Source organism: Rhinopithecus roxellana, chromosome 9, assembly GCF_007565055.1.
Source record: "Rhinopithecus roxellana isolate Shanxi Qingling chromosome 9, ASM756505v1, whole genome shotgun sequence".
NCBI classification, from domain to species: Eukaryota; Metazoa; Chordata; class Mammalia; order Primates; family Cercopithecidae; genus Rhinopithecus; species Rhinopithecus roxellana.
Genome location: NC_044557.1, coordinates 22,974,588 through 23,000,224, shown reverse-complemented (window position 1 = coordinate 23,000,224; position 25,637 = coordinate 22,974,588). Strand labels below are relative to the sequence as shown.

The 25,637-nt window shown below is 51.0% G+C and overlaps 1 protein-coding gene and 1 pseudogene across 4 annotated transcripts in view; both read right to left on the bottom strand.

Annotated features, from left to right (window-relative positions):
• Positions 1-1,255: 1,255 nt before the first annotated feature.
• Positions 1,256-11,972, bottom strand: LOC104662211 (annotated as a pseudogene).
• Positions 11,972-25,637, bottom strand: part of ERICH1 (glutamate rich 1) — a 63,710-nt gene continuing 50,044 nt past the window's right edge. The window contains exons 4-8 of one of the 4 annotated variants that reach the window (XR_004059249.1): positions 22,932-23,570; positions 19,921-20,115; positions 16,037-16,247; positions 14,558-15,132; positions 11,972-14,079 (exon numbers count right to left, since the gene is read on the bottom strand). Coding sequence is in view for 1 of the 4 variants with exons in the window: in XM_010363106.2 (XP_010361408.1) it covers positions 16,174-16,247; positions 19,921-20,115; positions 22,932-23,570 (908 nt within the window). In the remaining 3 variants the exon portion in view is untranslated. Of the gene's footprint in view, positions 14,080-14,281; positions 15,133-15,777; positions 16,248-19,920; positions 20,116-22,931; positions 23,571-25,637 lie in introns of those variants that run through there. The other 3 variants (XR_747947.2, XR_747948.2, XM_010363106.2) reach the window with 3 other exon arrangements.

Here is a 25,637-nt window from a genome sequence, read left to right as displayed (position 1 = left end):
CAAACCGGCTTCACAGTGTCACAAACTAGAGTGACTTTGAGAAAAACTGATAGAGCGATTCAAAAGCTCTAATTAAAAGGAGAAAAAACATTTTTCTCTGCCTACAGCAGCCGTATGTATTCAGGATGATTCTCCATAGATTAAAAAAAATGATCCTACCAAGAATAACAATTTAAGTCCTTGAAAAATCTTTAGTTCTCACAAAAATTGGGAAATTTGCCTAAACTGGTGTTTAATTAAATGCAGAACAGAAATCCATTTTGGAAACTGCATTTTATTCCCAAGTAATAAAACTGGCATTGGGGGGAACTGATGGAAGGTGCCAGGCAGATGAACTACGTCCTGACAGCACCAGCCTCTCCTGGGGTCCTGTGGCCCAGCCCCTGCCGCGAGGCTGGATGCTGAGGGAGCCGTGCAAGCCGCAGCCCCACCTCACTGAGGGCCGCGTCCACCGGGAGGCGCATCAGAGCCCCGCCTTCCCCTGCCCCTGCACCTGCTTGTCATGAAGAAGACGGCAAAGGAGGGCCTGGTGGTGCCTGCTGTGAACAATACAGGCGACACGTGACCTCTGCAAATTCCTTGCTGGTGCCTCCGGTGAGTGTCCAGTGAACCAGGTGCCCCAGGGGTGCAGAAGTGTGCTGCCCACACCTGGTCTTGCTGGGAAACAGGCTCATCCCAGAAGTCACGTGGCAAAGCAATTCACATCAGTTAATCTGTGCCGAGGGCCTACCGAGCACTCCATGTTCATACAGGGTCCTCATTTAATCCTTCTCAAAATCCCGTGAGGGAGAACGTCATCCCAGTGTTCAGGTGCACACGCCAAGGCTGAGTGTATTGGGGTAGCCTGTCCACACAGGTGGTGGGAGTTGTGCTCAGGCCCTCGGCGCGCCCTTGGCAGCGGTTACATGCCCTGCTTTCAGAGAAAGGTGGGGTCATCGTAACCATTTCTGGATCACAAAGGGGAGGGATCCTACCTCTCAGGAATTGAATCCTGTCATGCCACTGGTTGTCTCTGAACCACAACTGTTACTAACAACGGTGGCACTGGCGACAAGACGCGTGAACCTTACCAAGTGGATGCTGAGTCTGTGTTCTTAATGAAATCCAGAATTAGGCAAAGAGGAGGGTCTGGCAGGAGTTTGAGTGAATTTTACCTTGGCACTGGACCTACACAAGGGTAGACATTTGTGTGTAGGATAATTTAAAAAGGACTTGCAATTTGAAAACAAATTTTTATTTTTATTTTAAAAGGACTTGCAATTTGAAAAGGAAACAGTGAGTCACACTGGAAAGGCAGCAGATAGCACAGTAGGTCTGCTAGGAGGGAAAATACAAACGAATGGTCCCTTGGTGAAGGGGTCCAGGCAACCCGGGAAGCTGCCTGGCAGCCCCCATGGAGTCAGGCCAGCTCACTCTCCTGGATGATCCCCAGAAACACTCCCCACCGTCTCCCAAGGTGACATCCTATAGCTGCTCCCAGGACTTCTCTGTGGTATCAGGGAGTGTCATCATTAGGGGAGCTGCATTTGTGGGGTGACAGGTTCAGGGGAGACGGGGCCCTGCCCACGGGGCCAGCTGGACTCTGAGTCTTTCAGTCTTGCTCTACTGCTGGCAGATGGTCTATCCCCGAGGCTGAAGCTGGTTCCCTACAGTCACGTCACAGCACTCCAGCCCCTGGGAGGAGGGATGGGAGATGGGTAGACAGATTTTTCATAAGGGCCTGGCCTGAAAGTTGCAGCCTTTGCTTTCCCTAAGGACCTCACTGGCCAGAACAGTTATACGCCGTGTGCACCTGCAAGTTAAAACTCACCGCATCAGTGAAAGGAGGAGGGCAGAATGGACATGGGGACAATTAGTTCCTGCCACAGCAATGGAAATGTACAGTGTGGCCGATGCAAACGATGGCAGGTCAGACAGCAGCTAGAATCCACCGTGAGGTGCACAGACAGCAACACGTGTGCGCATCTTAGAAACAGGCTGTGAAGAGACCAGAGAAAGCGAAAGGCACAACACTGCTCACCTGAAGGCTGCTGTGGCCTGAATGCGTCCCCTCCCTAGAACGTCAGCCCCTTCACAGTGGACTTCCCAGCACCCAGAACTACGAGAAATACGTTTCTTTTCTTTACGGATGAACCCGTCTCGGGTATCGTGACAGCAGCCCCAGCGTGGACTCTCACCATCATCCTGTGCACTTTAATGGAAACCACTCACATCCACACATCAGGCCCATGGCAAGGACGCTGACTCCAGGTCACAGGAGGGGAGGTGCTGGGACCTGTGGGGCTGACACAGTCGTGTCCCAAACTGGACACAAATCACACAGCTGCCTGTGGCCGAGGTCACCAGAGAAAAGAAAAAGCAAAAACAAACAAACAAACAAACAAAAAACCAAAAGTACAGCAGACATCTGAACAAAAGGGGTTTTTAATCCCAAGTAGGAAGCCAGGAAGGAGTCCGCTGGTTCTGGCTCTTCCCTTTGCTCCAGCGTGCACTCCATGTGAACACGGGGCAGCCCTGTGGCCACCGGCCTGGCACCACCACTGCCAAAGTGCATCTTAAATGCAGAACAACAAATCATACTTCCATGTTTTACATTTTGAAAATACTGGAAAGAAAGCTCCTTTGCAAGTGATTGAAACAGTTATTTTATATTTTGATGACTGGGTAAAAACCACATGTCAGAGATGAAAATTAAAGAGGAAATTTAACAATTGCATAATGATAGTAGATTCAAATATATAATACTGGGAATCTAATTTTCCAAAGGCAAAAATAGAGAGCAGTTCTGTCATTTCCCATAAATCTATACCCAGGACATTTTCCTGCCTGTAATCTCTGCATAGTTTTGAGTGGATTAGTTCCAGCAGGTGTGTTCAAGGATATTTGCATACTAGTGCAAATATGTTAAGCTCAGCAGGGTGATTTCCCAAATTCTTTCAGATGCTATTATTGATAACAGGATTTTCTGTGGAACCGTGTGCCACTGTGGAAGGGCTGATCTGAGTTACTGCCTGTACAGACACAGATGCACTTTATTGCCTGGATGAATTTAGACATGGGGGCAGGAAACTGAGGCCAGGCTTTCCTCCCGTCCACCAGCACCTACCAGCATCCAGGGAGAGCAAGAGATGGCATATCTGTGCCAGTGGAGCTGTCTTTAGAATAACCAAGTATTTAGTTAAAATAACACATACCTATTTCTTTGCATTTCACCCTGAAAACAACAAGAATAGAGTTTGCGAAAGGGCTTGTACGCTCAGAGTGTGGTAACCTGGCTTCTTGGCTAATAGCAGGGCTTTATTTTATTCTGTGCTGTCCTCAAGGTCAAGCACACAGAACTCCAGGGTGGGTATATCCTGTGCATGGTGGAGATGCTCAGAGCCCCTGGCCCTGGGGGGAGGGTCCACAGGGGAGAGGTAAGCCCTGTTGTCACCTTCGTTAGACTCCAGGACCGCACCTCTCCCGAGAGGGTGGGGGGAAGGGGTGCCAAGCGCCGGCTGCTCTGAGCTCTTCCCGCAGGAAGGTGGGCTCAGATCATGAAGCACTCCCTCCAGGAGGCAGGAGCGGGAAGACGCGGCTCCGAGGCTCTGTGGCCCCTGGCTGAGCAGCCTGACCATGAGTGCCGGTGCTGTCCGTCCGCGGGCGCCGGTGCTGTCCGTCCACGCGAAGACAGAGCAGCTGCACAGGGCGGACGGCTCATCAGAGCAGGTGAGCTGACAGCTGGGCGCCAGCAAGCGCTTCCCAGGAATCGGTGTCAGGGCTGGGAGCAGCGGTGGCCCCAGGTTGGGAGGAGACGTGACAGGACTAGGCCCGGGGAAGCGTGTGGTGGGCGTCAGGGAGAAGGCGGCAGCTGCAACATCCGACACCCAGGGCTGCGGGGCCTGAGCACCCCAGGACCAGGCTAGGCGGGGGCGGCCTCCCTGTTGAGTGACCCCGGCCACGTGGGGCCTCCCTGCACTGAGTGACCTCGGCCACGTGGAGCCTCCCTGCCGCTGAGTGACCCCGGCCACGTGGAGCCTCCCTGCCGCTGAGTGACCCCGGCCACGTGGTGCCTCCCTGCTGAGTGTGACCTGCACGTCCTGCGCTTGGCTTTGGGGCATGTTCAGAAGAACAAGGCTGGCAGGGTGCGGTCTTGGTGCTGGCTCCATGCTGGGAGTGCACAGAGCTGAACGTGTGTTAAGTGTGCGGCCCGGCGTGGAGCCCGCGTTCCTCTGTGCGTGGGAGGGAGCTACTTCCCCTTCAGTGCTGTCGAGGAGGATGCCGGCCTCCGCCAGGCCGAGTCAGCACTTTGTCCCGGGTCTGACTCCGCAGCCCTGTCCGCACTGGGCCTCCCTGTTCCAGCTTTAGTGACAGTCTCAGGAGAGAATGCAGGCAGAGCGGGCTCTCCTTTTTCTGCCCTGGGGACTGACATCCAACTCACGGATGCCACTGAAAGGGCGGCCCTTGTCGCCTCAACTCGCTTTTCATCAGTTACCATCCTGGGCAGGACATGGGCACCTCCTAAAGAGAGGATGAAATGGGCTTGAGCTCCCAGCAGCAGCCGCCCCGTGACTGCAGGTGCCCCCGAGGCCGGCCCCAGGCACGGAGAGGGAAGCAGCCAGGCAGCCGGCCAGGGAGCCACCGTGCCAACGCTCAGATTCCAGAGCTGGCGCCGTGCCCAACGGCGGGAGAGAAGGAGGACATGAGGCGCAGGACGCAAGTTCAGGCCACCCTGACCTGAGGAGGTGCAGCCGCCCCACAGCCCATGCTGATAAAAGGGTCTCTCTGCTGTGGGCTCCAAGGCCTGCAGAGCCGAGACCTGACCTCGTAAAGCGAGAGCAAGGGGCCGCGGCCACCGCAGGAGGCTTCACCATGGTGAAAGGTCCCAGTGAAATCCCAGGAGAGCCCAGGAGAGTGTGACTGGGAAGTAGATCTGGGGTCCCGTCGCCAAGGCGGTGTGTAAACAGTTTACAAATGACAGCAGATGTTAATCATCGCAGCCAAGAACAGCCCTCGTTCGTGCACGGTAGAGCTCTAGTCTTGCACGGGTTCAGTGGTTTCAGGAAGATGCGTTGTTGGGGAACCACAGTCCCTGGCTTATCGCACATACTTGCCACGGCTAGATTGAGGCCAATATGGATACCGCATTTCAGTTAAGTTGAATCAGACGCTGCAAGTCAATGTCAGTTGTTTTGGGTTTAAGTTCATGTCTGGTCCAGCTTAAGTTGTTAGTACAGGGTTGGGAAGAGAAGTGGCGCTGGGTTTACAGGGTCCTCATCTCCTAAACCTGCCTGATACTGTGAGACGCTGGGGTGGGTGGGAGTGGGAAAAGAGGGAAAGGGATTTTGAAAATACTGATTCTAATTTTGAAATCTGTCTTTAAACATATCATCCCAGGGCTCCTTGGAGAAGCAGCTGATCCCAGCTCTGGGGCACGGAAAGTTTCAGGTGAGCGTGGGGCTTCGGGGCCTTCAGAGCAAGAAAGTGCCCTTGGCAATGGGGCAGGTGGAGAAGATGCAGGAGCCAGCCCAGAGGGGCTCCCACTGGCCAAAGAAGAACCTGGGAGTCCACGTAGTGGGAAGGGGGATTAGGGAGAGAGACAGAGAGCTGGGGGCGGGGAGAGGAGAGCCAGAGAGAGAGGGACAGGCAGGGTTGGGGGAGAAGAGTGAGGGGAGAGAGAGGCTGAAATGGAGTGGGAGGGGCAGGGCATCTCATTTCCCTTCAGCGGCCACTACGACATCATTGTCAACTCTCTACTTGGAAATCAGTGAGGAAAGGGATTGACTTCAGCAGCTCTCCCTTGCTTAAGAGAAACTGTTTCATCTCCTCTTGAGAAAATACCTTTTACACAGAATGCTTGGTAATAAATGTGGCAGGAACGGTAAAATTAGATCGACTATTTTGCAACCCAGATGAAGGCACTGATTTAGGAAAAGGCCGTTGACAGTTGCCGAGGCATCAGGGACCTGGAGGCAGAGCGTCTGCGGGCGCTGAGGCATCTCTGCATGGGTTTACCAGCGACGGCTCTGCAGTCACCTCTTCAGACAAGGGATTGCCCTGGTGCTCCATGCCACCCCACCGACGCCTTCCCTGAGCTCACCCTGCACCCACATGCCCTCTGAATCCGACGCCTGCAGACCCTACTTCCGGTGGCAGGAAACGCAGCTGGCAGAAGGAAAGGTTACGTGATGGAGGGAGAATCCATTGCACAAGAGCGAGACTGTGGCCTGGCCCCAGCAGTCACCACCTTTAGGGAAGCAGCAGACAGAGATCAATGAGACAACACAGGCCCGCAACCAAATGCAGAGCCTGACTGTTGGCTGCTGGTTGGAAAGACGTCCTGGGGACAGTGGGGAAATCCAAATAGGAACGGAGTGGAGTTGATATCACATAAAGTGACCACGAGCTTGCCTGGGATTATTCTGGCTCACACCTGCTGTTCCGGCATAATTATTAATCCCAACTCATTCACTTTCCAAAGTGTCGTGTTCTGGTGATAATTCCTATGGTCACTCAAAAGCTAGGGAATTGGTGTTAGTTGTCTTAGGCATGCTAGAGAATTGGTGTTAGTTGTCTTAGGCGTGAATAATGGTGTTGAGCTTACAGGGCATCTTCATTCCTAGGAGATGCCTCGGGCTCAGAGAATTTAAGCTACTTGGAGAGACCAGAGGCACACAGCTCATATGATGTAGAATTGGTTTATAAAAGCCGTGGTAAACAAAACCCAAAAGTGGGCATGGGACTGGAATGCACATTTCTCCTAAGAAGATATACAAAGGTCAACACGCACACAAAAAGACGTCTGACACCACTCATCAGCATGGAAATGCAAATCAAAACCACGAGGTGCTGCTTCATAACCATCGGGATGATTATCATGTACTGTTATAAACCAGAAATAAGTGCTGGTGAGGATAAGCAGGAACGAGCACCCTCGAGCGCCGCTGCTGGGAATGAAAAACGGTGCAGCCGTTGTGGAAGACGATGTGAAAGTTCCTCAGAAAACGAAACCCAAATTTAATTACTGTATGATCCAGCACTTCCACTTCTGGGCATAAACTCCCACCTTGAAAGCTGGAACTCAACAGGTGCTTGTACACCCACGTTCGGAGCAACATTACTTCAACAGCCAAAAGGCAAAAACAGCACCATGTCCATCTACAGATGAATGCAAATGAACAAACACAGTGCAATGTGCTAACGCGAACTAAACATGGCCGGCGAAGGATGCCAGGACATCTATATTTGAGTCCTTGTGGACGAACCGTAACTCACCTTAATAGCAGACAGGACTGAAAACCTAATTCAGGAGTCTGTGCCTGTGACAGTGGCCGAGTCTTGACCAATCCCAGCGGCCATACGTCAACCACGCATAGACTGCCGAGTGTTCAAACTGTTTCAATAAGGCAAACGCCAACCTGGAACCAATCCAGCTATTCTGCACCTCTCTGCCCATTTTTATACATCACTCCCCCCCACCCCTTTTTTTTGTCTGTATATTTGTTCTGACCATGAGGCATCCCTGGAGTCTCTCGGAATCTGCGGTGATTCTGGCGCTGCCCGATTCATGAATCATTCATTGCTCAATTAAACTCCTTTAAATTTAATTCAGTTGAAGTGTTTCTTTTAACAAATGGAATTTGAATTCTGCCTTAAAAAAGAAGGGGAGTCGACACAGGCTATAACACAAGGAACCCTGAGAATGGTTATGGTGAGTGAAATAAGCTGGTCACAGAAGGACGAATCCTAGAGGGTGGCACCGAGGAGAGGTCCCCAGAGGAGTCGGAGCCACAGAGACAGAAGGTAGGATGGTCGGTGGCTGCCAGGTGCGTAGTTCCTGTCTAATGGGGACAGAGTTTAGGTTTAGGAACTCTGTATTTTAAAATGTAAATTTTATAGTATGTGTATTTTATCACAATAAAAATGTATTTTTTAAGTGTAGTAGACTTTGCCTCAAAAGCCCCAGTTCTTTCAACCTAAGTAAGAAAATAATGCAAAATACACCTAAGACTTTAAGACCCTGTTCATCCTAAGGCAACGTAACAGTTCACAAATAAAAGAATAGCTAAGTTAATTGAGGTCCGTTAACTTATTAGCATATTGTGCTACCGTTAGGATGGACGGCCAGGAAGCTCCTTCAGAAGCTTGGTAAGAGAAAACCTGGAGTGACTGGAGGGGCGGAGCTAGGAGGGGGCCTCCTCGAGGGGCTGCAGCGCTGGGGAGGGCTGTTTCCCGTTCTGGGTGTGGGTTACAGGGGTCTTGGCATTTTGTGAGAATTCCAGGAGGTGTGACATTATGGTTTATTATGTTTCTATATGTATGTTATACATCAAACAATGTTGACTACAGTTTTAAATAAATTCAAAAATTATGGATCCGTATTGGCAACTATGTAAAGACACACACTGAAGGGGAAGATGGAAAGGAACCTCTCACCAGCTACCAGAGATGGCTTAGGTGACATTCCCGAGGCCACCACAGTGACATCCCCCCAAGGCCGCCACGGAGACATCCCCATAAGGACTTGGGCCGACATCAGTGTCCCCGTTGCTGCAAGGGGCGGGCAGTGGTGTCCGTGGTGTCAGTGCAGGTGGATACATCATGGGTTTGCCCTAGGAGAGGACGCCCCGTGGCTGCTGTGCCTCCAGCGGGACCCAGGGTGGGAACACCTGCCAAGCTGGAGACAGCGGGTCACAATGGCTTTGCTCGCGGTGACCAAATCATCTCAGGCTGGACGCCAGCGCCCTGGGGAGTTGCGCCCTGGTGCTCACTTGAGTACTTTGATGATCTTTAGTAACAAATTCCCTTCAGCCCAACTCACCACAGAAAGACATGGAGAACAACAAAAAGGAAAACCAACCCCAAGTGGTCTCCGCCGAGCCCTGATGCACGATGGGACCTCAGGCCAAGCCCACACCAAGTCACGCCCCAAGGGACTAGGGAGAATAGCCGCGTTTGATTTTGTTCTTCAGCTCCACCTGTCTTTCTAACAGCAAGGACTTGGCTGACTCTAGATAGGAGACAGAAACTGTCCAACTTATTCTAAAACGCTCTTTCACTTTTACGCTCAGACGCCCTCATGCCACAGGCAGGTTGTAAGCAAATCCAACATGGCAAATAGTCATTAAGCCTGCAAAGAGGAATTCTCTATGTCAGCACACCCAGGACTGTATGTAACAGGAGTCTCACTTGTTTTCATTTGCCCTGCTCTCACATAGACTTACCTTCTTACCTAGGTGTGGGTCTCGTGTTCTGGACGATGGTGCACCGGCACCTGCCCTCGCAGGAGCTCCTCTTTTCTTCTTTGCTGTGGTCAGTTCCTGGGACCCAGGGGCCAAGTGGATCACGCAGTAACCTTCATCATGGGGCATCGTTCCGGGGGCATGCATGGCCTTTTCTCTGGCTTGCTCGCTCCTTATCTGCATCCATTCTGTCCTCTGCACTCCTTCCTTCTTTCCTCTGTGCCCCACTCCCATTCCACTCCTCTCTCATGCACAGTCACACACAGTAGAGAGTGTATTATTTAAATATATTTTTGCAGGATTTCTATTGTTGTACGTGCCTCATTTTTAACTCATGATAATGTTTTTCGTGACACATCCTGTCCTGTCTTACTTTTCCCTCCATGCACGCAGGTGCAGAGACCACCCATCCACTGTGCTGTTCTCACAGTTACACCTGATCCCAACAGGTCCCTCCCCCTGCCCAGGTGGACACCAGGGGCACCCTCTTCAGCCTCCACAGATGACGCCGCAGGGCTGTCTCTGTGCCTGCAGACTCATGGCCTGAAGACTCCCCCAAATCAGGCTGTAGCGCTGCCCACCAGGCCTGAACTGACCGTGACCACAGCCATTCTCAAGTCCTCTCCGAATGGCCTCACTAATGGCACGGTCCTCAAGGGACATGCCCTTCATCCCCACGGCATCTTCTAAACTCCCCTGGTTCCTCCTTTTTCTGTTTTCTCCTAAGAGTCTCCCGTCCGGGTGCTCAGTGCCAGTGGCTGGATCCCCCTTGCAAAGCTGCTCCTCCCCTTCAAAATCCGCAAGTCACCTGTGGGGTAATGTGAGGCTTTGGGACTCTCCCCTTCCCCAAAATATCTGACCCAGTGATTTTAGCATCTGGATCATCCTTGTTGGGTTTGGTTATTATTCCCTTGTGGACGATGAACACTTTTCTAATTCTGTCATCTCTATGTTTGTTTGCCCCACTTTTTTGTGAGAAGTAGAGCTTTCTCCTCCTGACCTTCCCCACCTGCGCTCTGGTGCTATGGACCACAAACCATGGATTACGCTGCCCTTTGTAATGCGCTGTCCTCCATTAATGACCTTGTTCACATTGAGGCTGAAATCAGCCAGAGCTCGCCCCTGGGACCCTGTCACTCTGACAAGTGTCAAAGTTTGGGGCTTACTTGCCTCTGGACATAAAGGACATCCCCACTCACGCTGCGTCTTTCCTGCTGCAGGTCTGGGATGAACATTTCTGCAAGGGGCCTTGGCTAGTGTTGTGCCAAATGGTGCACAGCAGTGGTTCCCAGACTTCTGGCCTCAGGACCCCCTCGCTCTGAAGAGCCCCCCGAGGAGCCCCCAGCATGCTCCAGCCTAGAAGCCAAAGCAGAAACTTAAACATTATGGATTAATTCATTTAAGATAAACAATACACTCCTTGTATGTTAACCTAAATAATGCATTTTAGTGAAAAATAATTTTTAATAGCAAATAATTTTACTATTAGCAAACGTTTAATAGAATGGGAAAGAGGGGAGTATGTTAATCGCTTTCTCAAATAAATATGGATTTTTTTATACAACAGCAAAACTCAACAAATTGTAGTTTCTTAAAGGCTGGTTGCAATGTGGAATAGGAAACCATAACAATAATGGTGATGGATACTGCAAGAGTTGAAGAAAGAAGAAAGAAACATGAAAAGCAGCTCAACAGTCTAAGACAGGTTTATTTTGGAGAATAAACTGGAGAGGGGCTTCTGCCCAATTTTGGTCAGGAGCCTTTTCTCTTAGAGACTAAGGGTATTTAAGAGTTCTGGGAGGGGCAGCTTATGACAGGCTAGGAATGTTTCTGTGTGGAGGACAGTCTTATTGCAGGATTGGAATGTCTCTGGTCAGAGGGAAGGTTATCTCGGGGTTGGCACGTCTCTGGTCAGAGGTTTCATTTGTGGTTTAAGGTCATGTTGACATTAGCCATTAGGCTGATGTTTTGGGGCTGGATTTAGGTGGTTTCTAAACCAGAACTTACAGTGGTGATGCTTGTCTAAGATGGCGATGCTCCTGCTCCGTCAGTGCAGACTGTGCCAGTCTCCCTGATGGTAAATCCAGTCTGGGTCTCTGCGGGGAATGGCATCGTTGGCCACTGGATTTCGTACAGGGGCTTGATTATGGAGTTCATCTGCATGAGTTTCAGCTGAACGCCAGGTGCGCCCTTTTTCATCAGGAGTGAGGGTGGAGGCTAGAATGATATAAATGCCATGCCACATTAAATTAAAGGACTGAGTAATATGCAGAAATTCCTTGTGAAAATGAGAGGGATTTTCAGAAGAAGATCCAGGATGCTGTTGGATCTGTGACAAATCAGACGTAGAGAAAGGGTCATGAACGCGAGCACTGCCTTCAACCCAGCCACCCCCGGAAGAGGAAGAATGGCAGAGGTGGTTTGACTGGCTGGCGTTTCCTTTGTCTTTAATGTCCAAATGTAAGGCTGGGCCCACCAGCCCCCAGGGGGCATCCAGGAGGGGCCCCAACCCATCCCCATAGACCACGTTTGAGAGAGTGGCTGGCACGGCCCCTTTCTAGAGGCCATTCTTAGCTCCAGCTGCTGCTACCCTTCTTCGTGCCCAAGTGGCCTCTGGCTGGGCCCCAGTCTTTGGCTCCCAGGGCTGGGGCTGCAGCTGGACTGTGGTTCCTGGATTTCCTCACCCAGCCTCACCACAGGGACAGGAGGGCCTAGCCTGGCCCTGTCACCTGCCCCTCCTGGGTAATCTGCCCAGGCAGATTACCTGGGCAGGCCTGATGGAGTCAAATGCAAGCTTTAAAAAGAGGTTCTCCATACCAGAGGGCTCTTCTGCCACCCTGAGGTTGGCTGCCAGGTTGGAGGGGCCACAGGACTGGGACTTGGGGCCTCGAGGAGTGGCGGCGGCCACAGTGTCAGCCAGCAAGGACTCGGAGCCTCTGTCCTGTGGTCACAGGAACAGCATTTTGCTGGCAGCCGGTGGGTCCACAGAGAGGTCCCCGCATGGCTACGCGGAATCCCCACCCTGTACCGACACTGTGAGGCGGCAAATGGTGTCATTTCAAGCCACTGGGCCTGTGGTCATTTGTTATGCAGAAGAATAAAATTCATTAATACTTGTTACGATAAAAATTTTAGAATTCAGTTTCCTCCATCCCCGGCCCCGGCCCCGGCCCAAACTGGGAGGGAGCAAGAGATCAAAGAATGGCTGGGACACAGCCTGCCTGGACAGCCGCAGGACAGCACTAAGACCCGCAGCTTCCGAGCTGCTTCTGCGTGGGTTCCCGGGCTTGCTGCCGGCCATGAGCAATGGAACTACTCTCCCGGGCGGTTGCTGGCTCCAGGTTCTGGGGATGCCTGCTCCTACCCCAGGTCCTGGACAGTTCTCGGGTTGGCTCCAGGTTACTGGGATGTCTGCTCCTCTGCGGGGCGCTGTGACCTTGGCTCGCTGCTCAGCCTTCAGGGTTCAGGCAGTGGACAAAAGCCCTCAGTAGCCTGGTGGGGAACTCACTGCACCACAATACCCTGTTGAATAGGTTTTAAGGAATTTCTGACCCCTTCAAAGCTGTACCCAATACTGGTGTGAGACGGGGTGGAGGCATGCACGCTTCTTATGTGGGAGTGAGGCGGCCGGAGGCATGCACGCGTCTTATTTGGGAGGGGGTGGAACCCATCCCTGTGATTCTCTGACGAGCCCCAGGATGAGAGGATACGTCACCTGGAGAGTGCTCGGGGCAAGAGCTGCAGAGAGAGGCAAAGCCCAGAACCGACCCTGTGGGCCCTGGAGTCTCCCGAACCCACCACAGTTCTGCCCTGGAGCCGGGCGGCAGCTGGGCCTGGGAAGCAAATTGGAGATGGGCTCATGCAAGCCCTCTCTGCTCAGGCTCTGCAGACACAGGTGGAGGTCCCAGGGTGCAGGCAGTACTGACGGGCTCAGAAATTCTGTGTTTTTTCCTTCTAGGCACAACTGTCTTAATATTAGCAACCTGATGACAATTCCTCATGCTCCTGAGTGCTTCCTTCTCTGCCTGTCTTAACTGACATGGTTTACAGAAAATAAATTACATGAACTGAATGAGTAGTTTGCACTATTGTAGAAGATAAATTGATTTAATTATTATCTAACTTCAAACACAGTGGAATAAACAGATTATCATATCTATGCTGGCATATTAGAGACAAGATTTATTTGCTTTTGTTTTGTAGAAGATGCATTTTCCCTTTTGGAATCAGAATGACACACAAAACGAATTAACCCTAAACTTCCACCTGCTCCACTGTACCCCTATTCCTCAATATTCTCAGGATCAGGAAGTGAATGCAGGAGGTTTCACAAAGTAAAGCCCCCAGGATCACAGAAGCAAGAAGTGAGTCTACAGGGATTCTGTGGAACGCAGGAAATGGCTGACACATTCCCCACCGCCCCCTGCAATGGCAGGGATTCCGTGGCACCTATAGGGATTCTCTGGAAGCTACAGGGATTCCGTGGCATCCACAGGGATCCCGTGGCACTTACAGGGGATTCCGTGTAACCTACAGGGATTCCGTGGAACGCAGGAAAAGGCCGACACATTCCCCACTGCCCCCCCGGCAATGACACATTCACTTGCAGGGGATGGAGAAAGTGGAGATGGTTCATCATTAAAAGACACAAGTGGGACGTTAAGAATAGTAAAATTATGAATTTGCCAATATTGAATTTATTTTCATATTTGCAAAGCATGTGCTATTAATTAAGAAGCATTTAGGCTAGGCACAGTGGCTCACGCCAGTAATCCAGCACTTTGGGAGGCTGAGGCGGGTGGATCACTTGAAGTCGGGAGTTCAAGACCAGCCTGACCAACATGGAGAAACCCCATCTCTAGAAATAAAAAATACAAAATTAGCTGCGTGTGGTGGCACATGCCTGTAATCCCAGCTACTCGGGAGGCTGAGGCAGGAGAATCGCTTGAACCTGGGAGGCGGAGGTTGCAGTGAGCCGAGATGGTGCCACTGCATTCCAGCCTGGGCAACAAGAGTGAGACTCCATCTCAAAAAAAAAAAAAAAAAAAAAAAAAGCAGCATTTAAACGGGAGGTTTGCAGGCTGCTGCCTCTGACAGCCCAGGTTCCACAAGGCCATGGAGGTTCTCAGTGGAGGCAGGAGTCTGGCTTGGCGTCACTTCAGCACAGGTTCTTACCATGGGACGAGGGGCTCCTGGCCACTCCCACGCCTCACAGTGACTTCCGAGTTAGGGGAAGAGAAGGGAGGGCAGGGCTGGACAGGGCGCCCTAAGGATGACCCCAGCTCCCCTGAGGCTGAATGACAGTGAAGCAGCAGCACCTGCAGCTCCTGCCTCACGTGTGGCCTCCTGGGAATGCCCCATCTGGAGCGGCCTGCGTCCTGTCCTCGGGTGACGCTGGGAACAGTGGCGTCCGCTGCCACATGCCTGTGCTCCAGGGCCTGCGACATGCATCAAGCTGGGGATACTGCATGACCACCAGATCCCAGGGGACCGTCTCCAGCGCCAGAAACATCCCTGTTTCACCTGCTTCCAGAAGGTTCCAGCTTGTGGAAGAGACGTCTCTTAGAGACCTGGAGGGAACTGGCAGGACAGGGGGCAAGGGGGACGACAGGGCTTCCTTCCCCTCCCTCCACACTGCCCACCTGAGCATCAGCTTTGGGCAGGGGTGGTCTGGGCTGATGTTCTCCAAAGACAGAAGCGGACAGCAACCCCCGAGCCGCCACCTCCACCCGTCAGAATGGCCCTGATCAGCACTGGGGGTGTGGGGGGCCCAGCAGCCCACCTGGCGGCCCCTCAGAACGTCGCCATCACCAGGTGACCCTGCAGTTCCATTCCCCAGAGGAAGGGAGACGAGCACCACACAGCGCCTGGGACACGGATGCTCACAGGCAGGACAGGGCACACGCGGGTCCTGGAAGGCACAGAGGGTTGCTCTCACCACAAACAGGACGAGCATGGTGGTCCCGGCAGAGCACGGCAAATGCATGTGGTACTTTGAATTATGCACCTAAAAATGACTAAAATGGAGTTTTATGTATGTTCTACCGCAATAAAACTCTACATAGACAGAGGCACTGCCCACTGCCCTCACAAATGTTGTACCAATTGACTGATGCTTTTTTTTTTTTGTGAGACGGAGTCTCGCTCTGTCGCCCAGGCTGGAGTGAGTGGCGCCATCTCGGCTTCTGCAAGCTCCGCCTCCCGGGTTCACGCCATTCTCCTGCCTCAGCCTCCCAAGTAGCTGGGACCACAGGCGCCGCCACCATGCCTGGCTAGGCTACTTTTTCGTATTTTTAGTAGAGACGGGGTTTCACCGTATTAGCCAGGATGGTCTCGATCTCCTGACCTCGTGATCCGCCCGCCTCGGCCTCCCAGAGTGCTGGGATCACAGGCATGAGGCACTGCGCCCAGCCTGACTGATGCTTTTAAAACTTAGTAATACCAAGAACTGACAACTGCTTCTATGACAAAAAAGAAAGTCCAACAGGAAAAACTGGTACTTGATATGATTCACAAAGTAGAAAAGAGAAAAAAAGAAATTCAAGTATAATCAGACTACTTAAACTAGAATATTTTAATACCTAGAAAGCATTCTTACAACAGAGATTTTCAGGTACAGGGTGATTCAAAACTTCATAAAAATATATGAGCTTCACATGATACAGTTTAACAGAATGTCCATTTCCAATTTTTACAATAATTAGAAAAACAGAATCACATTTGATGTAGTAATTCAAGACATATATAATTGCAAATGGGCGAAAAATTTCCATTTTACCCCAATTTCTCCTCCGCAGCCTCAGATGGCGCCTTACCCATCAGGAGCAACACATGAAGAAATAATGCGGCAGAAGCGTCTTTCAAGCTCCCAGAGAGCTCACTCTAGGCCCATTTCACATCTGTCTTTCCTGTTTTTATCAAAGCGGAGCTCTTCTTAAAGAGCTATTCCACTTTAGTCACTGCTCTTCTCAGGGAGGATACGTGTGATCCAGTAACTAAAGAAAGCTGAGATTACTCTGGCATGGTCTGGAAAGCAAAAAACAGAAATAAACAAAAAATAAAACAAAGACAAAAAGAAAAATCAGAAGTTATTATTATGTATACATGAGCCTTTGGGCCCAAAGTGAACTCCCAAATAATCTAATAAAATGCAACTCTGGCATAAAAATGATGTTGAAAGTGACACATTACACCTGCTAATCACACATTATGTACTCCGTATGGCAACACACTGGCTCAGTTATGAATATTTGTATTTCACTGGGGCATGAACCCTTGGTTCACTGGCTCTGTTACACCTGCACTTCAAAACATTACAGTGCAATATTACAGGCTTATAATCAGACCTGAGAGAAAACCCATATACAAACCGAAATGAAAAGGAAATAGAAGTTTATGTCAAGGGTGAACAAGTAGAAAAAATTCAGAAGTGGAGCCATAAGTGAGACAACATAGGACCACGTGGCGCCCACGTCATGAAACCAGGGCTGCAGCAGCGCCAGCCAAAGGCAGCGAGACACCACATCGTGACACCACAATCACCCCTGATGTTACCACAACCCTCAGGGCTTCCACAGCGGGGCCCCGGCTCCGACCTCTGAGCCCACCAGTCCCCAGGGTCTGACCTCTGAGCCCGCCGGTCCCGGCTCTGACGTCTGTGCTCACCGGGCTCATGGCGGGACACTGGCTGCCAGGGAGGGCTCTCCCCAAAGTCAGGTTTTACAACTTGTCAGGGCACCAAATGCTGCACCTAGAATCTGCTGCTTCTGAAGCTTCCAACCACAGAGAGCCAAGCTACAGACAACAGAAGCCCATCCATGCTCCCCGCCCAGGCAGGCTCCATCCCGCCCGGGGGCAAACTGCCTGAGCTCTGGAAATCCCCAACAGTCAGGAAGATAAAAATCTAATTCCCTCACCGAGGGTTAGAGGAGGGTGCCAGTCCCCAGCCCTTCTCAGTGCACGTGCGAGAACACTCAAGGAATGGCAGCTACTACTGATGAGGAGCGTGTGTAACAAAACGTCACAGAAGCGGGGGAGCTTCGCCCTGACGCCGGCGTCCCAGCTGAACGCAGTCCCGCAACTGAGGAAAAGTAACTGCTGAGCCAGAGAAGAGGGACAGGAGACACGATCGGCAGAAAACACCCACACCTGCTTTTAAAATGTGATTTCTGTGCTCATCCTATGGAGGTGAGAGACACAGTGACTAATTAAATTCCTAAGCCAGTATTATGGAAAAAACCCTTAATTTCAAAAACTATATGCCAAGTCTGCATTAAACAAATACAATGTGTGAAAACAAAGCTTCATTGTTCATAAAATTTCATTTCATAAAATAGCTTGACGTAGAAAAACTGTAAGCACATATCCTACAGAACTCAAAGGAATCCTTTCTTAGAGAAATCAGATCCCTACACACAGTTTAGTTCTATCAGTGGCTTAACGTAAATATGTGTGTATACAAAACCTGTCCGATGATTTTAACATAAGAAACCAATTGTTTTAATATTGGGGGTTCTGCTAAATTCTTTTGATGCAAAAAAGAATTGCCAAAACTCTTTTGGTGCATGTCAGAAAAGCCTCAAGTGTGAGAAACAGAACAAAAATTTAAAAAATTAAAACTTTAAAATCACTTACTTTCATCTCTCATAAAAATCTATCAGTTTAACATAATAAAATTGGCTTTTTTGCGGTTTGAGATAAATCTTGTTATGGAAATCTAAGTTTGTTAAGTACTTGCTGTAAGAGGCCTGACGACCAACCAGAAACAGAGATGCCGGCCTGGGGCCAACGCCACCCTCTCCTGCACACACAGGTGCCACCTTCCCGGTGGGGCTCCTCCCCTCCGCCACTGCCGCCCGTGGGCCCTGCGTCCTCCTCCAGTGTCGTTTCTCATGACCCCTGGCCACGCTCCTGGTGGGCGTCTGTACTCACTGTCCCTGATCTCTCTCCTCCCTGCACTCTGGGCCCCACGGCCCTCTTGAGCCTCAGCTGGAACCCGAGGTCTGACTGGCACCTGCACAGCCACCCAGCACTACGCTCCGGGCAGTGCTGTCACCTCAAACCCGATCCTTCTGGGAGCTCCACCTCCTCCTCGCGGTGACCTGGTCCTCCCAGTGCCTCGCCGGCCACTCTGCAGCTCCCACTGGTTCTACCTCCACAGTCCACCTGGACATCGGCTACAGCTGCCTAACCCGTGGCTGCACCTTGGTCTATGCTGCAGGCCCCTCTCAGCAGGTCCTCAGCAGCACCCACCTGGTCTCCATTCTCCATGCCCTCCATCCAGCCTCAAGATAACAGCCCAGAAGCCTCATAGCCTCCAGGAACCTCCTGTCTCTGCGTAGAAGCCCACAAGGCTGCACATGTGCCTGGTCCTGTCACCTCTCCCCCTTCTGAGACTCACTCAATGCACCTGGCCCTGTCATCCGCACCCCCTGGTCCAGCCACCAGGCTCCTCCCATGTGCCTGGCCCTGTCACCTCTCCACCTTCTGCACCTTCTGCGACTCACATCCATCCCCTGGTCCAGCCACCGGGCTCTTGGCAGCTCCCCAAACACACGGGTTCACCCACCTCAGCACATGTGCACTTGGCTGCAAAAACACCTCCTCTTCCCACTCCTCCACAGCCTCATCCCCAGGATCTACCTGGAGCGCTACGACGCATCTCACCGTGTATCTGGCTTCTTGTCCTTCTTTTCCAGCTCCTCAGCTAGGGAGCGAGTGCCCCGGGGGGGACCCTGCCAGGCTTCCTCAGTGACAGGCTCCACAGCCCAGAGCACCACGCAGGGCAACACACAGCCGACACCTCCTCGACGGAGGAGGGCGTTCTGCATAAAGGCAGCTCCTCTGGCACCCACATGCTCTGCACGCTGATGGTCCCCGCAGCCCCTGGCTCCCTGCGCCTGTGCCACGGCATCATCATACCACGGTGATATAACGCTGTTCATTATCTGGCTTCTCTAACATGCTAGTCTTGACACCTCAGCAACCCTGTGGGTTTCTAAGCACAGAAACCACCCCCGACACTTACTTTGAAACTCCCTCCACGAAATCTGCAGAGACTCCTTCTCTGGGACAGGTGCCACACACTGGCCCTGGGCCAAGTGTGCTGCTCTACACTCAGTGGTGTGCAGGTGAATGGCTCAACAGCCTGGACTTCAGATTTTCAGCATTTGCCAGTTTCTGTGGCCCGAATACCCTCACCACAGCTTGTGTCACCACACATGGCATTGGGAAGACATGAGCACAGCTGCCCCAGCACACAACAGTTTACATGAAAAGGATGCCCAGTGGATGTGGTGGAAAATAAGTCATCATCACCACGTCAGGGGTCCAATAAGGTACCAGACAGTTGGAAGCCAGCAAAAATTTACCATCTACTACACCAATAGAGAGAAGGAAAAGAGGAAGAAATGAATTTACTTCTATTGAAACTTAGGAAAATTTGGCTCCAAGAGTTGATAGCTCCCAAGTCCGGAAACTCAGACTGCACATGCGTTTCTGCATATATTATGTGAAATATTTTTATATCAAGCAGAGATGCAGGAAGCCTGTTTCTCTGTGGGACTCCATTCTCCCACGCCATATGTGCAGCGTCATATTTTCCAGCTCATTGCTGTTTTGGTGGCATGTAAGTCTTTTAGAGGCAAACCTCGATGAGAGTATCTTAAGCAGGACCTTGAATAAATTGTACGGTACTTACCAGGAGGCATCGTGCAATGTTCTGGGAACATTTCCAGAGCACGCTTCAATCTCTCAGTATCTTGCAGAAGCAGCAGTGTTTTCAGGTGGTGCAGGATGGACACGTCTGAGGGCGGCATGCTGTGTGATGCAAGACGGTCCAGCAGTTCCTCAGCGGCATCGGCGAGGGCGGCTGAAGCTGCATCTCTGGAGACACCTACATAAAGTCAGTTTTGCTTGGAAATACGGTTTTGTTTTTATTTCTATAAACTAAAGATAAGCTTTCCTCTCTTAAGGAAGGCCTCAAACCTACGCTTCCACATAGAATGAGATGTCTGGGAGATGAGAAGCTACCAGAAGAGAGAATCAGAACAGAGCTCAGTACAAAACACCACTGCACAAACGACCGTGGAAACCTGTCTACGCGTCTGTCTGGTGAGATGCCTTCCCTGGCCCGTCTACGCATCTGTCTGGTGAGATGCCTTCCCTGGCCCGTCTACGCGCCTGTCTGGTGAGATGCCTTCCCTGTCCAACACACAACTCAAGGCCATGAACAGCAGCAGGATAAACCAGACAATGAACCAAGCTCTCTATGTCATAGCTTTAAAAAAAGAATCAGACTGTGGCTGTTCAGAAAAAATCAAGGAGAACGGAAAACAAGCCCGACTTCCCCTCGGTCTGGTGGCTGGTCTTGTTTCTCTGGCTGCTGTTGAGCAGTTCGACTGCAAAATGTGGTCGCCTGTGGTGGTTTTGGCACTAACCCTGCTTGGACTTGGCAGGACTTCTTCAACCTGTGACTCTGTGTCCCATAACAATTGTGTAAAACTCCCAACTGTCATGTCTTTCTGTCCCGCCACTGCTCCGTCCTCTCTCCTGTCCACCTGGGCCTGTTGCAGACACCGGACTTCCCACTCCAGGTCTGCTGGGCTCTTTCCTGTGTTTTCATCCGTTTTCTCTCCACCCTGCATTCTGGAGACTTTCTTTCACCCATCTTCCCGGTCACTAATTCTCTTTTAGGCGAACCCTCATTTGCTGTTTCCCTGTCTTTTGAGGCCTGAACTTTTGTTACCATATTTCTCAGGCCTAAAATTTCCATTTGATTATTTTAGTACATTCAAATTACCTGGCAAAATGCTCCAATTTTTTCCCCCTTATTTTAAGCTTCTTGTCTGATAACATCAGTGTCTCCTGCTCCCGCTTTACTGCTCTTTTCTTCTTGTTTTTGGAGCTGTGGTCCTGTTTCGTGGCATGCCTGGTAAACTGCTGCTGAATGCACAGGAAAGACTGCAGAGGTCTAGGACGGAGATATTTTCTTCTAGACGTCTCACCCTTTGCTCCGCCAGGCAGACAGAGGAGAGGTGGATCCCCTGGACTGTGCAGGGACTGAACTGACTCCAGGGTGGCCACACATCTGGGACAGGGTCGTCTGCCTCTGGGCTGCCCCGCTCTGCTGGGCTTCAGAGTCAGGCCAATCCTCACCTGATCAGCACCTCAAGATGGCCAAGAGGCCCCGATGTTGTTTGGAGCCTCTCTGTGTGGCTTCTCGTCTTCCACCCACAGCTTCAGAATTGGGCAAAGGCTCTAAGGGAAGCCATGCAGAGTGTTGAGTTCTGTTCTCCAACCTCCGAGCCCGCCGACCTCGGCTCTGACCTCGGCTCCGACCTCCGAGCCCACTGGTCCCCAGGCTCCAACCTCTGAGCCCGCCGGCCCCGGCTCTAACCTCCATGCTCACCAGGCTCCAGGCTCTGCTTTCGGTCTCTCAACCTGTGAGGCTGGTTTTTCTGCCTCTCTGGGCTCCACCAGGTCCTTTCCCCAGACCCTCACCCAACGCCCACACTCAGGACTGGCAGATTCCTGCAGACAAGTGGCTGCAGATGTGTCCATGACAACCTCCCCGTGAGGGTTCCGGGAGTTTCGTCTTCCTATGAGCCCATTTCCTGAGGAGCTTGCTGATTCCTTCAATAGGTGTTTCTCAACCTGGCTTTTTGGTTACTCCCGGCATGACTGTTGGTCTGTCCCCAGGTGCTCGAGCACACACAGAATAGAAAGTTTACTGAAATCTTTCCGAATTCTACTCTACTTTGCAATGTCTTAGCCACGTCTTCCTGATGTGCCATCTGGATGTGTTTTCAATTTGTTAATATAATCTGCTGAGAAACATGCTAAAGAGGAAGAGGATAGAGTGCTCTTCGTACTGAAACCAATCTATTAAAAATGGTACTTCTGCATCACTGTTAAAAATCAGTTACTTAATTCCCCAATTATTACATAGCTGATACTTCTTAACCTTGTTCATAAGAACACCATCAAATGCCCTGCTTAAATCTGGATCTGCTAAACCCACATTAACCTGAACCTGCTGGTAACATCATTAAAAAGACACCTATACCCACAAAATTAAAAAGTATTAAAAAAAATTACAGACAAAAAAGCCAGGAAGCCATCCCTGGTGCGTATCTTTGTTCTGGGGCAACCCCGTGTCCCTAGGTCAGCTGTCGACAAAGCGGAGTGCAGATGTAAGCAAGCGCCATCTGTGACATTAAACCTGTGCTTACTTTCCTTATGTCCATACAAACAACTGCACAAAAATGTTTGCTGAGAAATCACGCATCCATTCCACGTGGAAGAGAAAATGAAATCTGTCCTAAAGGCGCAAGCTGTGTTTCCTTCACCTCTCAGTCTGCTTATGAAGGTGAGCTCAGCTCATCAAAACCTCTAATTTCGATTTATCTCTTGTTTAGAAAAACAGCCTGGATGCCAACACACTCCAAAACCTGACCTTAGAGGCATGGAGGACACGGGGCCAGCCTGTTCTTGGCACAGGCCACGGCCGCCACATTGCTTCTCTGGATATGCCAGGGGCACATGCCCGTCCACATCATCAGTGGAAAGCACGTAAATACTCTGATCTTTGCCTTATAACTAATTATTTACATTGAATATTTTTAATGTATGTTTTCACATTTCAGCATATTTCTTTCTTTTAATAAACTTTTAAGTGGATGTCTCTATGCAAAATAGTAAAAAACATACCGTCATAAAAATACATTTCCTGTGTTGACTTCAAAAAATTTAGAACACTAGCTGCCTTTTCATCGGTAACTGTATCATCTTCCTCCCCGGCGTCTGCACCATCGTCCTCCCCGGCCGGTATCGGATCTTCCTCGCTGGTGTCGGCACCATCCTCCTCCCCGGCCAGTGTCGGGTCTTCCTTCCCAGAGTCCGCACCGTCCTCCTCCCTGGCCGGTGTTGGGTCTTCCTCCCAGGAGTCCACACCTCCCTCCTCCCCGGCGTCTTTAATGTCTTCCTCCCTGGCCGGTGTCGGGTCTTCCTCGCTGGCGTCCGCACCTCCCCCCTCACCAGCCACTCCCATGCCTTCCCCTTCACTGCTGCCGTCCTCTGGCTGGTACATGAAGCTGACACCAGCAGCCTTTGTTGCCAAGCCCGCTGCTTTCTTCCTTTTAATTTGCTGTTTCTTTTTCAGTTTCCTTTTTTTATTTTTGCTTATCATGGGCCCGTCTGTGTGCTGTCGCTGAAATTTCTCCTGTAACGGACTCTGCTGTTTCTCTAATTCTGCTTGTTCTACAAGAACACTGCTGGGATTTTTTAATTTTTTCTTTGACTTATGCTTCCTAATTCTTCTTCTCTTTGGCTGGTCATGAGGATCCTGATCTGTTAAAAAAATCAAATATAACAATTTTCAGTACAACGAAACCATAACAAACGTATGAGGCTAAATAAATTTTCCATCAGGATCTTGTAGTTTTAGTAGAAAAAGAGTTTACACTATTTACTTCGGTGATTCTCAACTTTACCATCAAAGATCCTGGGATTAACAATAATATAAATTAGCAGCCTACTTTTTTTTCCCCATAAAAGACTCATTCAGATGTATATACACTCACAGATGCTACGATCATAATAAATGGTATGCTTTGAAGGATGTACAAGTTGTTGTTTTTTTTTTTTTTGAGATGGAGTCTCGCTCTGTTGCCCAGGCTGGAGTGCAGTGGCCGGATCTCAGCTCACTGCAAGCTCCCCCCCGCCCGGGTTCCCGCCATTCTCCTGCCTCAGCCTCCCGAGTAGCTGGGACTACAGGGCCCACTACCTCCCCGGGCTAGTTTTTTTTTTTTTTTGTATTTTTTAGTAGAGACGGGGTTTCACCGTGTTAGCCAGGATGGTCTTGATCTTGTGACCTCGTGATCTGCCCGTCTCGGCCTCCCAAAGTGCTGGGATTACAGGCTTGAGCCACCGCGCCCGGCCTTTTTTTTTTTTTTTTCTGAGACAGAGTCTTACTTTGCTGCCCAGGCTGGAGTGCAATGGCACAATCTCGGCTCACTGCAACCTCTGCCCCCAGGTTCATGCGATTCCCCTGCCTCAGCCTCTCGAGTAGCTGGGATAATAGGCACGCACCACCAAGCCTGGCTAATTTTTGTATTTTCAGTAGAGATGGGGTTTTGCCATGTTGGCCAGGGTGGTCTCAAACTCCCGGCTTCAAGTGATCCACCTGCCTCGGCCTCCCAAAGTGCTGGGATTACCAGAATGAGCCATTGCACCTGGCCAGTTATTGCATTTTTAGAGTAAAATTTCATTTCTATGAGCCTTGGGCGGGGGGGGGGGGGGTTGTGGGGGGGGGGGGGGGTGGGGATGGGAAACCCTTATTTCTTATTTTTCTTAAATTTTATTTTACAACTAGGTCCTTTCTAAAGTTACTTGTGTGTGAGAATAAAAAGTAATGATGACTTGCCCATCTTCATGCATTTTGACACGAAGGCTAAGCTGGACTCCAGGTTGGCAGAAGGTGGTTTATAGACAGCATAGGTTGGTGGTGTGCTGGTAAATGGCTAACAACCAGCTCTCTGAAAAGTCCCGAGTCCTCCCATCTACTAATTTCCCTGGTGTAAATACTTCCCCACGGCCGATTTCAAACTACCACTCTGGTGATGCGGAACATGCGGAACAGATGAGGCAGCACAACCGATTCTCACGGGCTGAGAGGGGCAGCCTGGGTTGAAACGGGAGACTGGGGAGAGGGTGGGTAGAAAGCACCATGGATAAACCATGGCAGTCCCAACACCTCTGTGAGGATAGAGGCGCGGTGCCCCCTCAGTGAGGGCGGAGGCGCGGTGCCCATGCTGCTGCTCCCTGACAGAAGGGTCTCAGATGAGTAACTGGCACCAGGCAGGGGGAACAGAGGATGCGTGCAGGCCAAGAACAGACAGCACATGGCACACATGCCCTGCCCCACACCCAAGCCACGTCCAGACACTGATGGGTAAAGTCTATATCACAGGCGTCTGTGCCACGGCCGGCACACGGCTCCCAGGCGCTGCCCGAGCAGATCTAGAACTACAAAGCTTGCGGCTGCACCATGCCCAGGGCGGGGGTTCGGACAGTTCTGATTTTTAGGAAGTGCCTGTGTGAGTTTTCTGGGCTGTGCACCCCATCACAGACTGTGAGGAATCAAGATGAAAGAGCATGAGTGAAGTTTGTGAGACACCGTAAAGGCAGGTTCCCTATCATTTCCACTCAGGCGCTCTCCCTTCACCTCCGAAATGAGATGGAATACATGAGTTCCTCTTCCACACTGCATCTCTTCACAGCGGCCTCCTATTCCCCTCTGTCTCAACAGCCTTGAGCACGCTGCCCTCAAAGCCCAGGGCCTGCCTGCCAGCCGGACAGGAACCCTGCAGAGGGCGAGCTCCGGGCTCCTGCCCAGTCGCGGACACCAGGAGCTGT